Here is a 14,281-nt window from a genome sequence, read left to right on the forward strand (position 1 = left end):
ATACAATAATTAATAATTAACAACACAAGAGTAAAACCTGTTTCCTGTACTCACAACTGTAAATCTACTTGTGCCGCACCCTATATTCAGCATACGGATTCTTAACAAGTATTTGTTGAATCAACCAACTCATAAATTTTAAGCAAGTCACAACTTTTCTGAAACTCAGTTTCTTAGCCGTGTGATGGTGCTATATCATAATTCATTCATTTATTAAAATATCTTCTGAGAATTTGTAGTGTTTCAAGCATTGTGCTTACTCATGAAAATCTCATAACGTGCAAAATGGATATTCAGTTCCTTTTCTATTTGGGAAAGTCACCTTTTTGATTTTGTGCAGGTTTAGGATGGAAATATAAAAAACAATGAAGTATATGTCAGATTATGTGATACTACACTGGAGTGACGGATGTCAAAAGCCATTCTGTTTTCAAATTCATTTACTATTAGCTGTTCTTTTCACGTTGTAGGGTGATGACAGGGTCACATGTATATATATGTATGCGTATCATAAACTATAAAGCTCTCCATAAAAGTATTGTAACTTTTTGATTTACTACTTTTTATGCTTTGGGAACTAAAAGCTATACACAAATTCTAATATACTTATAAAAACTTACTGACAATTATGGCAGGACCTGGTTTTTTAAGTCAATGTTAATTACACTGCACCTGAATTTTGCCAGGCCCATTCATATAGTGTTAAATGCTGACCAACAAAGAGTGCTATTTCCAGACAAAGGGCTGACACTTGAAAAATATTAGCAAATGGTGCTAAAAACGAGCCATTTTGCTTTCTGCACTTGCAACACCACGCCAGCACACACACACCTTCAGACAGCAATGACAGGAAGAGGGCAAGCAGGCCTCACTAATCCTCTCAGCTCTTCAAACAACACTTTAGGATTTCTACTTGAAGGCCTGTCTTTCTAAGCTTGTGCTTTTAAAACTTGGGCTGGACTGATCCCAAATACTGAAGTAACAAATATTACTAAATTCTGTCATTTCCTCTACCAAAAAAGTGATTTTACTACTACTTCTGGTTGTGATGAAAGGTCCTATTGACTATTCATTCAAATCCTTAACCGAGCTATGGATTCGGTATTAAATGACTTCACTACTTCTTCTCTGGCACTTTAACACATGCCAGTGCTTTCATCCACCTCCACTAACGTGGCTTACAGATTACTGAGGTGGGGCCATTTTAATAGTATGATTTGTTCACATCTCTAGAGATGGGATATAAATGAGACTGGCTCAGAAGACAAACTCCCCTTTGACAACATGTATTGGGATATATGTATAGAAAATGAACTTTCAAAAGTTAGAAATATCTTACTGATATACTACCTGGTTAGAAGCCGTGATAATTAATGGTTCTTTGATTTGCTATAAGTTGAAATGTAATAAAGTGATGGTAGAAAGGCCAAAGACAGAATGAAATATTCCCAAGAAATAGTAAGAGGTGGAAAGAGTTGAAGCAAAGAAAGGTTAAAGGGCATAAAATTGCTAAAAGTTTCTTTCTAAATGCTAAGAAAGGGGCTTCCTGAATGAACTCTGAAACCTAAGGAAGTCTGTTTATAAGAAGCTTATAGTCCTCTTCTTTTAAAACTGCCACAATAGCTATAAAAAACCACAGTGGTTAACCTATGAATCTTAAAACAAAAACACAAGTGTAACCTCTCATTTTCAAAAACAGTATAAAGTTACAGATGATACAAAATTACTAGAAGTAATCCATTTTTTAAACAGATGAATAAAATTAGTTCAACATACTTGTGGCCTTGGTTCAGTTAAGAATAAAGTCAGAGGCTACTTGGGAAGTGCTCTCAAGTGAGGACCAAACAGATAATAAGAGTCTGATGTGGAGGGCTGACTTCATTCAATTTTCCATGCACACAATAAGCCTCCATCTGTGTCCTGTTTTCAAAACAAGCTGGACTATTCTTAGAACCTCTTTACACCAACTCTTGGCATTCCTATTGGGTCCTAAGAAGAAAGAACTAAGTGTGTGCATGCATGCGTGTGTGTGTGTGTGTGTGTGTGTGTGTGTGTGAAGCTGGGATTTATGAGGAAATCCAGGCATTTTGGCCCTAGCTTTAATTAGGAGTAGTTTTCACCTGGAATCTTCCAGCATCTTCTAACCTAGGACCTAGATGCTTAGAGCAAGAAAAAGAAAATAGGGTAAGAGAAGAACCTCTGAACTCAGATCAGAACTCAGTTATACTAAATGAGGCCAATGTTACTAATATCCTGACACCCGGACTCTGGACCCCAGTATCCATGACCCCTAATTTACTTAGACCTCTTTTTACTTAATGCACCCTTAGTCTGGTCAGTTCTGGACCAGTTCTGTCTCAGCACTGCCTTTTTCATAGTATGACAACCGTGGTCAGTAGTGTGAGTTTGGCAGCCTTGAAATGCAAGTCCTGTTTCTTAGACTGAGATACTTTTCTGCCAAAAATGGAGAGAGGGAAAGCATCAGTTGTGGGAAGAATGGCACATGGAAAGATGAGTCACAGGCCAGAGACTGCGAGCAAGGCTGCCTGCCTGGAGTTCAGAACATGAGCTGGAGTGGTAGTAACAATAAAAGCAGTGTGACTGAGGGCAATGAGTGTGAGGTTTTAAAGCAGGTGATTAATTGAGGACCTCAAACTAGAAATTTTATCTGATGGTAGAAAAGGATAAGAATCTTAATAAAAAACAAAGTAGAAAATAAAACATTAAACTGAGATTGAATGAGGTGAAAAAAGGCAAAGATGACACCATGTGAAGGAATAATTTTAGATCTACCAGGAATGACTAAGGGAATTGTTTGGTGAATCTTTAGATACACATAGATAAAAGGCAATTTTGGCTCATGTAAATAAAAAAATCATAAACATTATTATTGCTTTTAAATGGAGAGATCTGAGGATACAGTTTATAATGTCTTTCAATAACGGCCAAACCCTGGATACTCATCCATGTTCTCTTCCAATTAGAAGAATGTCCAAATAAAAACAGAGCACTGAAGCTGACCTTCCTGTACAACTAGGACGTTTATGGAAGTCTACCTCTTGAAGTAGAGCCAAGTATGCTAAGGAAATGCTGCACGGAAAACGGAAACCCAAGCAAGCATGCTAGTCTTTCTAGGGCATGTGAAAGACATTATTTAAATGAGATGTCAACTGGTGCGGTGTTGAGAGAACCACAAAAAATCCAAGACTGGTTGGGAGGACCATGTGCTTGGTCTTTTCTTTCTGGCCCTGGATAAGGTGAGGAGACCACGAAGGACTTGCCAAAGCCACTAAACTTTTACTCCATAAACAATTCCCAATGCAAAGTGAGTCCCTAGAAGTGGTCTAAGAGAAGGAAGCTATTACTGGTCAACTGCAGAGGAAAAGGGTTGTAAAGTCCACATTCAAGTACAGTCTACTAGCATTAACAACCCAGAAATGGGCTCCTGAGTTTAGCAGGAGGATTCCAATTTGTACACATTGCTTCACAGTAGTATTTATAATGGCACAGAATAAGGCTGTCACCAAAAATGAACTTTGCATGAACGCTGTACCTGGTTAAATAAAACAGTGCTTATTTATAAACAAAGAGGGTTTTACAATCCAAAGAAGCAGGGTGTATGCAGAAAGTAGGAAAGGAGGGAAGAGGAATTACTTACCTGTGCTATATTTTTGTTCAGAAGATAGACACCATAATCAAATTGCAATTTCTCCCCTCCTTTGGGGTATAATGGAAACCTAGAAAAGGTAAAGTAGGGTCAGAAGTTTTCAAAAACTTCAGTAAAACAACGTCAAGGTTGTTGACGAAGGTGGGAATTTCTTGGATACAGCATAAACATCTAAATACTTGGGCTAAATTACTTAGTTATAGTCTTTGCAACCTATTATCTTAATATCTTTATTACATTAGTCAAATCAGAACAATGGCTGCTTTGTTTCAAAGAAAAAACTAAATAGGTCATGCAACAGGGGATTAATACATTAGAAAGTGGCTTACTAACCCCAAGGAGTTGAGGCCACTATGTTCCATATTTACATATCATAACCATATCATCCTAAGAATAAGACACTAGAAAATTTTTCCTCTAATACCTTGGACCCAACACCTCAACTACTAAATGAGAAAGAAAAATTAAGAAAAAGTCAGACATAAAAGCAATCTATACAATTTGTTTCATTTAAGATAGCCAGTCAAATCAACAGCACCAATACGAGTGAAAAAGCATTAAAAATTCATTCATATTCACAGGGGTGGCTACTTGTATGTTATGTCTCCAAGGCAATGTACTCATGCCATAGAGTTCTCCTAAGACTTTCCATTTTAACCTGAATCACAGAAGCAACAAAAGCATTAGATCTGTGGAACTTTATAAATAAAGATAATGAGTTATTTTAGGGAATAAGTTTCCCTCACTATTTCCCTTTTCCTATTCCTGCAAATGAAGAAGAAAAGGTTACAGTATACCTACTTAGTCATATTTTCCTATTCTCATGACCAAGCCTATGTTTTATCCTCTTGAGTAGATTTCAATACAAACAGATCATTCACAACATAGATAGGGTCAAGAAGAAAACGCCACCTTATTTAGTTTTGCAATTTACAATTATTCTCAAGAATAAAATTATCTTACTGAAAGGAATGGCAGGTGACAATTACTGGATTCTGAATTTCAACTGCCTGAGGAAAAGGTATATCCCATAAAGCCTGGGGGATAATGTTTTCTAGGGAAAATAGAAGGAAACTGAATTTAAAAGCTATATATTAAATTCCCGAAAGTAGCCGAAACCGGTTTGGCTCAGTGGATAGAGCGTCGGCCTGCGGACTGAAAGGTCCTGGGTTCGATTCCGGTCAAGGGCATGTACCTTGGTTGCAGGCACATCCTCAGTGGGGGGTGTGCAGGAGGCAGCTGATCGATGTTTCTCTCTCATCGATGTTTCTGGCTCTCTGTCCCTCTCCCTTCCTCTCTGTGAAATATCAATAAAATGTATTTAAAAAAAAAAAAAATTCCCGAAAGTTGATTACATAGTGTCCAAAAGGTAAATCTGTTGTGCTGTAAATGCACAGGCACTGGAGAGTGAGCAAGATCATGAACTGTTTTTTTCTGCACTAAAGGAACACCAAATGCTTTACACACCCATCGGGAAGATAACAGGTTTGTACTTAACAGAAGCAGTAACACATAAACTATGATAGGTGGTTTGGTTCTAAATTGAAATGCATAAAAATGACAGCAAAGCAAATTCAGGATAAGCAAAGTGCAACACCAGGCTTTCACAGGGTGAAAGAATCATTACATTTGTGTTGGGTAGTTGCAAAGAAACGAGCCAACTGGAAGAACTAACCACACGGGGGCACTTTGGAAGAAATCTAAAGAATACCACTTTGTAGCTGGTATTCTTTCTAGAAACCATCACATGTAGACAAACTATCTGCATAGCTGTCCAAATCCACAAATATCTCCACTTTCAAATTATAAATACAAAAAGTGTTTCAAATGTCAAAAGAGTACACTGAGATAGGCATGCATTGAAAACAAAGCCTCTAAATTCCTGAAGAAACGGACTTCACAACACCGGCTTTGTTACTTCATTGGGACTTCTTTATAGATAAAGAACCACAAGGTGTATATGTAACATTAAAACAAATCTAAAGAGTGATTAGAGCCAAAGGTTCAAATAGGGCATTTTTTTTTTATTGTGAAATAACTTTTATTTTTTTTTATTTTTTTGAGCTATTTTATTTTTTATTTATTTAATTAATTTATTTATTTTTATTTTTATTTTTTTATTAAGGTATTATATGTGTACATATCTTACCATTGCCCCCCCCCACCCCACTCCCATACATGCCCTCACCCCCCAATGTTTTGCATCCGTTGGTTACTCTTATATGCATGCATATAAGTCCTTCAGTTGATCTCTTATTTCCCCCACCTCTCCCTAACCTTACCGCTGTAATTTGACAGTCTGTTTGATGCTTTACTGCCTCTGTATCTATCTTTTTGTTCATCAGTTTATAATGTTTTAAATTTTTATTATGTGTATTAAGATGACTTCTGCCCACAGTAGTAGAAAAAAGGTGACAATACATAGTCAACATGCTCTGAGGCTATGACTTCACTTTAAACTCAACACACTTTTCCTGTTCCCATTAAAAGTTTTCCACCACAACTTTTATCAGTTACTCAGGCCCCAAGTAACATTCCATTTTACCCGCCTTCTTTGCTTTTTACATGTGTGGTGATTCACCAAGTCAACAAATTATTTTTCCTGTGAAACAAGCTTATCTCTCCATTCCCACTACCACTCCGGAAAATTCTTTGTTGTTCTGTGCACTGTAGATGTTTAGCAGCATTCCTGTCCTCTACTCACTAGAAACAGTATTATTATTTAAGACTTTTTGGTCACTTCTCAACCGTGTTTCCTAATCAGTCAGTGTCTTAAATTTTAAGTTCTCTGCCTAGCTTTCAAGGCCTCACTGATCCAACCTGTCTGCCTGATTTATCTGCAACCTTATTATGCTCCTGAACACACCAGGTTCATCTCCCTCTGCCTTTGCTCACTTCCTGGAAATGCCCATCTCTCTTTCCTTGCACCTGGCAGGGTAAAAGATACCATGCTTCACTTCGTCTAAAGAAAAAGACTCACACATTTTTCTACTAAGTTGCATATCACTAAAGCTTTACCTAGAACTCATTTCAAGTTGATGATAATGCATGAAAGCATAAGGCAGGACAGAGGCAGACAAGATGGGAAATGGCTGGAGCAGAGCGAGAGGGAAAAGGAAAAGGCATAAAGTTAGTAAGGTTAACGGGTCCAGACTGCGCAGGTCTTGTGGGTCACAGCAAGGACTTTGGCTTTTACTCTGAATGAAAGGGGAGGAAGTTCTGGAGGATTCTGAAAAGAGGAGGGACATGGACACTTTGGCTGCTCTGTGAGAAAAAAACTACTGGGGAGCAATAAAGGAAACAGGGAGAGGCGACTACAAAAATCCAGGCAAGAGAAGAGAGTGGTTTAAACCAGGATGACAGCATGGAGTGGTGAGAAGTGGCGGAATTCTCATATTTTGAAGATAGAACCAGTGTGATTTATTGACAGATCTCATATGAGGTATAAGAGGTGGAGAAGTCAAAGATAACTCCAAAGTTTTTTGGCTTAAGCAACTGACACAATGGAGTTGTCATCTTAACTTGAATAAAAGTACAGGTGACATTAGAATGAATTGCTAGGGACTGGGGTGAGAAATATAGTATGAGGGCTCAGTGCTAAAAGATTAGGCTGGAGAGGTCACAGGGACCTGACTGTGCAAGTTTCTCTACACCATGGACATCTATCTAGAATATAACCTTAGGACAATGTGAGGGTAGTTAAAGACTTTTTAAGCATGGAAGTGCCAGGATTAGGGTTTCTTAAAGACTACTCTTGCTACAGTGTCATAAATAAAGGGGAACAAGCCTGGTTAGAAGGTTGCTTAAATGCTCTAGGCCAGAATAGTGATGGTTTTTATTACAATTCCAGCAACGAAGAGGAACATATATGAATAGATCAGAGCTATAATTTGTGGGTAGAAGTGACAGGGCTTTGGTTCTGATAGTGGCAAAGAGGGAGGCGTCAAAGATGATGCTTTGGTTTCTCTATTGAGTGACTAGGCATATCTTAGTGTCTATGAACTGAAATAGAGAACTCTGGGGGAACAGCAGTTGTATATATTAAACATGTATATTATATATGTTTATATTTATTATATAAAGTTTATTATATGAAAAGTTAGTAGAGGAATTTGGGGTGAAAGTATCAACTAAGCAATTATAAAAATTTAGATGGAAGCTGAAGCCATAGGTATGAATGTGGTGGCCTAAAGAAATCATAGAGGAGAGAGCTGTTTCAGAGCTTTGAGAATATCAACAAGGGATCGGGAAATGAAAAGCCAGAAAAGGAATGGTCAGAAAGATTTGAGAGAAACCAAGTGTCTCACCAGAACAGCTCACAGAAAGTGTTAATTTAAGAAGGAAGATATCATTAGTAGTCAAATGTTGCTGACAGGTCAAGCAAAACAGACATGAAAACATGTCTGTTGCCTGTAATTACATGAGTTCATTGGTAGGTAGCTTTGGTAATATGGTAAACACAAGTTTAAATGAAGTAGTGGGAGAAGAAGGAAGACTGCAATGAGTTCAGGAGTGACTGCAAGTGAGGAAATGGAGATGATGAGAAGTCTGGCATAGAAAGGAGAGCTCAGTAACTGGAGGGACATGATGAAGCATAACAGAAAGAATGTCCTGAGAAGGTGAGAGGGGACAGGCTCTTCATCCTATACGTGAGAGTGCAAGTTAAGGATTTACCTTAGATGGTAGGTGGGACAACTCTCCTAATATAATACGAAGGATGAATGAAAATGAAGGTTATTCATTCAACAAATTTTCACTCTGTGCTACGTATGGTGCTAGGTGGTAAAGATATAATAAGGGTGGACAAACACAGATAATACAGCAGAATCCAGTAGAGTAGACAGACATTGCTCATATAATCTTACTAGCAAATGTATAATTTATAAATTAAGTACTCTCTGAAGGAAAGGAACACTATTCCAGAAAAGAGATAGACAAGACTGAGAATCAGGGAAGACTTCTGAGAGAAAGTGACACCTTAGCTGAAATCTCAGAGATGGAAGGAATGTTCCAATGAAAGGAAGCAGCCTACGTAAAGGCCCCATGGCAGGAGGAAGTACGCTGCTTCAAGAAATCAAAAGAACAGTATCGTTGGACTGAGGGGGCTTGTGACAAGAGATGAAGCTGACAGAAGGGTAGATTATGTAGGGCCTTCTGGACCATGTCAGTTCCTAAAAGAAAAAAAAAAGGACTTTAAACAAAAGTATAACATGCTCAGCTTTGCATCTGATACCTTCCTTCTTAAACGAACCCCTTCTCTTTCAGCTTTCCTGACAATGATAGATTTGCATTTTGAAAAAATTATGCTGATTACAGTGGAGAATGATTTAGAGAAGGTGAGACCAGCTTGTTGCAGGCAGTAATCTAGGTGAGAGATCATGGTGGCTTGGACTAAGGTGGTGGTACTCAAAATTGGAAAAAGAAGACTAATTTAGAAGTCTTCTAGGAGATAAAATCATGAGATTTGATTATGAATTGGAAGTGAAAGATGATGGAGAGGGAAGGATCACAGATAACTCAATCGTTTGTTTTGCCCAACTGGATGGAGGGTTGATCAAATGGTAGAACAACTTGAACAAATAAATGAACGAGAGCTTTTGAGCCCTATCGAGAGCTCAGAAGTGGTTATTAATCATGAGTTTATAATGATACTACTGTGTGACATTTGCTTGGGTGCAGCAGGTATAGAGAAAATGGACAGTGGCTATAAAGGTAACAAAAAGTCACAGTAGGCAAGACAAAGGTGTAACAAAAATAACAGGTCATAAAATCTAAACTGGATAAAGGAGGTAGGGTCTGAAGTTCACCAAGAGAAATAATGAGCAAATGGCTGAACAAACAGGCTAAAAGATGCCAGATTTTGGATGTGGACTGAAATGATGACTTGATTCAGAGTGTAACCATAGGAGTAAATAAAATCAATGGAATGCAAGAGGTCACTGGTGACAAAGATCAAGAAAATAAGAGGCCAGGTGTTGGATGAATCATCCACTTATGTGTTAATGTCATCTGTAATAACAAGACTTTAAGTAGTGAGAAAGATTGTTTGTCTTCCGTGTATTCCCTGTTTCTTCTGTTGCCAAAATACATTATGAGTAAAGGGTTATAATTGAGAGATTGGTATGTGAAAGAGTGGTATAGTTGAAAGGTATATGTCTCAAAGGAAAAGGGCTTTTGTATGTCTGCTCTACCAATAGAGAGGAGAAGAGTCTAGGAAAAGCAACGAGGAGCAAGAAAATCACAACCTCAACTCCTCAATCTGAACACCTACATATAAGAAAATTAATAGCTGCCAATGGTTAGGCTTCAGGAGAAATGGGGTCCTCAAGGAAATTCAGGTTCAGATAGGGCAAGAGGCAGGCTGAATTCTCTGAGAAGAGCCAGAAGATACAGGAGAGTTATTGATTCTATAGATGCCTTTCAGGAGACCCAGCTGGAAAACTGCAGGGCTGGGTCAGGGTGGAGGGAGTAGAGGGCATTTTGAAGATGATGAGGATAATTATAAAAGGTTTTGAGGTGCTTTGGTGGAAGGTTGAGGTATTCCCATCTGACAGCTCCTATTTTTTCTATAAAGTCAGAAATGAGGTGATTTATCAAGAATATAAGTTTTCCCTTTTGTTCTGGGAGTGGGGAGAAAGGAGAGAAGGTTTAAGATAGTTATGTGCCAGGAGAACCAGATATCTAGGATATATCAGTCCAACTGAAATAGATGACTGTAAATTTACAGTGCTACCCATCTTTCCAACTATTTAATTTTTTTAAATCCTCACCCGAGGATATGTTTATTGATTTTTTTTTTCTTTTCTGAGAGAGACATCGACAGGAGAGAGAAACATCAATCAGTTGCCTCTTATATGTGCCTGGACTGAGAATCAAACCCACAACTGTTTTGGTGTATGGGATGACAGTCCAACCAATTGAGCCATCTGGTTGGAACCAACTGTTTGATATTTTTTCAGCAGATAAGTGGGTTAGAGGTAAGAATGATGGGATAAGGGGATTGAGCAAAGGAAGAGAAAAAAACTCATGGACACAGACATTAGTGTGGTGACTGCAGTGGCGGGTGTGTGATAAGGGTAGAGGTGTGGAGAAGGGTTAAGTATAGAGGGGATAAATGGTAGGGAGACTTTTCTTGGGGTAGTGAACACACACAACAGTGTACAAATGATGTATTGTAGAACTGTGTACCTGAAACCTGTATAATTTTGTTAACAAGTGTCACCCCAATAAATTCAATAAAAAGAGGGAGTACAGGGGTAGGATGTTTAGATCATTGACAAAAGAGAGCCTATAAGTGTGAAGCTACTAGGGTAGAATAGTTAACGACTGTGGCCTACCAAGGGCAGGATGATGGCGACAGTCTATCATCTTTTTTTTTTTTCCCTAGCCAGTTTGACTCAGTGGGTAGAGTGTTGTCCTGTGGACCAAAGGGTCCTGGGTTTGATTCTGGTCAAGGGCACATACCTTAGTTGCAAGCTCCTCCCCGGCCTGGGCCCTGGTCAGGGCTCCTGCAGGAGGCAACCAAGTGGTGTGTTTCTCTCACACCAATGTTTCTCTCTGTCTTTCTCCTTTTCACTCTCTAAAAATCAATGGAAAAATATCCTTGGGTGAGGATTAACAACAACAAAAATTGATCTTTTTTTATTATCACTATGAACCAACAAATCTAAACAGTGATAAAATATTTCTCCCAGAAAAAATCTTTTGTTGGCCTCAGTTCTAAATAATTGCTGCTGTGACTGTTTAATTTCAACATACATTATAAGCTTCAGATTAGGATGTTTTCATATGAGTACTCTAATAAACATTTTACCTAAATGGAAGTTATTTACGGTAGTCCCAGTTATACAGTCAGCCCAACAAAGTGGAATTAACTACACACCTCAGTTTCTACTAAGTTTCAAATGGTCTGAAATATTCCAATCTGGCTTTGGGCATATTCCAAACTGTCTGGTACCACGTATTCCCATGTTTAAGCAGTAGATTCAAAATAAGCAATGATAGCAATGTGCAATTTTACTTTTCTGAGTTAACGTCTTTTCCGGTAAAGAGTTTTAGCTAAGGTTATTCAGATACAAAAATGTTTAAAGTCAGTCTCGAACTGTGAAATACAAACCTTTAAAACTGTTCACTGAAGATGAACACATGGAAATTGTGTTCAACAAAAAAAGCAAATATATACATATTTTTAAATAAAAACATTTTATGCTTTGATGATTTTTTTGGTGATTATTACTTGTTTAATTTCATTATTTTTACTGAAAATAATTTTATCATTTAGAGAAAGAGGTGTTAAAAACGATCCACTGCAAGTGCCAAAAATACTAGGTACATGCCACTGAGAAATTATTTTGAATAGACTTTGGGAAACAAAGAGGATATTACCTGCTCTAGACCCAAAGGTGTAGGAGGTTAAGACAAGAAACAGTCTCCCCTTGCCCTGGCCGGGTGGCTCAGTGGGTTGGAGCATCATCCCATACACCAAAAGGTTGCAGGCTTGATTCCTGGTCAGGGCGTGTACGGTCAATGTTTCTCTCTATTTCTCCCTCCCTTCCTCTCTCTATGAAAAAAAAAAAAAGATAAATAAAAACATATCCTCTGATGAGGATTAAAAAAGAAAAAGAAAGAAAGAAAGAGTCTCCCCTTGAGAAGGCTCCAGGGTAAGTGATACTGTCAGGTGAGCCAGTTATTTTATACTTACATCTAGTGGTACACTATAGTTGTTTATCATAGTTGTATACACAGTTATATAGTAAAGAGGTTGAGGATGTGTATATTATCATTGAAGAGGGGTTTCAGAAAGCACAGAGGAAAGATCTAGGAGGGAAGAGAAGAGAGAGAGAATAGACCAGAGGAGAAACAGCTAACAAAAAACAACAATAATTCATGGGCAGAGAGTGACAGAAGTTTTTATAGGGAAATAAGAAGAGTGGGAAGAAAAGAGAGAGTTGAGATGATAGGTAATAAGATGCCACCACAAGTTTTTAAAGGAGAACATGTAGTGAAAAGATTTACATCAGATCATTCTCTTTGCCAATATTAAATATAGTTCTTTAGACAGAATTGTACTAAAAAGAGAACGGAATTTCAAGGAAATAAAATTCCAAATAATTTCAGTTAGGAAGTTAAAAATAATTCCCATTTTTTTAAAACTTGGTAAGTTGCAGGGTTGTGGAAAATGTTAAAGAATTCAATATCAATTTCCTTGTAGAAACCTTCCAGTTTTTCCATACCCTTTGGTAAGTGTTGAAAAATAGTCACAGGCTAATTTCAGTGAACAGAGCAAAATCAAAGGATGGAAACCATGTCTTTTTTTAATAGTCAATTTTGTAAAACAAAAATTCTGCCAAGTAAGTCAAACTCACACTCCACAACATTAACAGCCATCCTGTATTTGCCCAGGTTTAACAGCACCTGCTTCCCACACAAATCTGTGAATGTTAAAAAAACAAAACAAAACAAAAATCCTACAATTAAGCATGCAAGGTGCACAAACCTACCATACTTGGTAATGCCAGAAGATGTTTCCATCTGGAACATTAATTTAGAAGAAAAACCACTCACCATCCTAAATTTCCGAAGACAACTTCACAATGTGTGTATATCATACTGGTTTGCTTAAATCTATCAGTGCACCTAATATTCTCTGTAAATCATTTCCTTCTCAATGCTGAGAACATAATTGGTGCTCAGTCCTTTATAACAATTATTTATTTAATTATAATACCAATTTCTGGGGGGAGAAGAAGAGAAAAGTAGAAGGGGATTTATGTGTAGTAAATTAACTTTGAGGTCGGAGAGACATAGGCTCAGCTTTGCTACTTATTTGTAATGTAAACTAATGTGTACCTGTTTCTGCATCTTTAAAATGGGTTTAATAATATCAATCTTTCAGGATTGCTATAAAAATTAAACAAACAAAATCTAAGACCCAGCACAGTTACAAGAGTACAGTAGGCATTCAGTTGTTAATATTGACTATGTCTTATTTCCCCCTTCTCCTCTCCCACACCTATTTTTAAGTACCACAAGGGGAGATACCATTTCTTATTCATTTGCTGCCTCCTGAAATTACAAAGTATTCTTATGCACCTGGCACTTTCCACTCTATATTTTTTATCTATACAAATGTCTGATTTCCTCTATTAGAATGTGAGCTTCTTGAGGACATGAGTATTAAGCTCAGAGTCTTATCTACAGTGGGCATTCAACAAATATCTGCAAATTAATGAATAAATTGAGTTAAATAATAAGTTGAAATATTAATTTAATATTGAACAAATATGTAAGTGACATATAGCCCTATAAATTAAAAAAATATATATTTTAAGCTTCAGAAACATTTTTGTCGTTCTCTTTTTAAAAAAATGTATTTTTATTGATTTCAGAGAGGAAGGGAGATAGAAAGACAAAAACATCAATGATAAGAATCATTGATCAGCTGCCTCCTACACACCCCACACTGGGGATCGAGCCCACAACCCGGGCCATTTTTCTTTCTTAACTTTAATATGCCTAGACATCCAACTCTTATTTTTAGAAAGTGCTTTTGAGTTTTGCTCAAAAGACAAATTCTTTAGTGGGGAGAAAATTTCAAGTAACAGAATAGTGTTT

General features: G+C 37.4%; 1 protein-coding gene across 3 annotated transcripts in view; it reads right to left on the reverse strand.

The window, feature by feature from the left end:
* Positions 1 to 14,281, reverse strand: part of UVRAG (UV radiation resistance associated) — a 306,221-nt gene that overhangs the window by 82,538 nt on the left and 209,402 nt on the right. For all 3 annotated transcript variants that reach the window (XM_080688155.1, XM_080688156.1, XM_080688157.1), the window contains exon 13: positions 3,659 to 3,737. In XM_080688155.1, the coding sequence (XP_080544281.1) occupies positions 3,659 to 3,737 (79 nt within the window). The remainder of the gene's footprint in view (positions 1 to 3,658; positions 3,738 to 14,281) is intronic.

The sequence above is a fragment of the Plecotus auritus genome, assembly GCF_963455305.1.
Source record: "Plecotus auritus genome assembly, chromosome: 9".
Classification (NCBI taxonomy): domain Eukaryota; kingdom Metazoa; phylum Chordata; class Mammalia; order Chiroptera; family Vespertilionidae; genus Plecotus; species Plecotus auritus.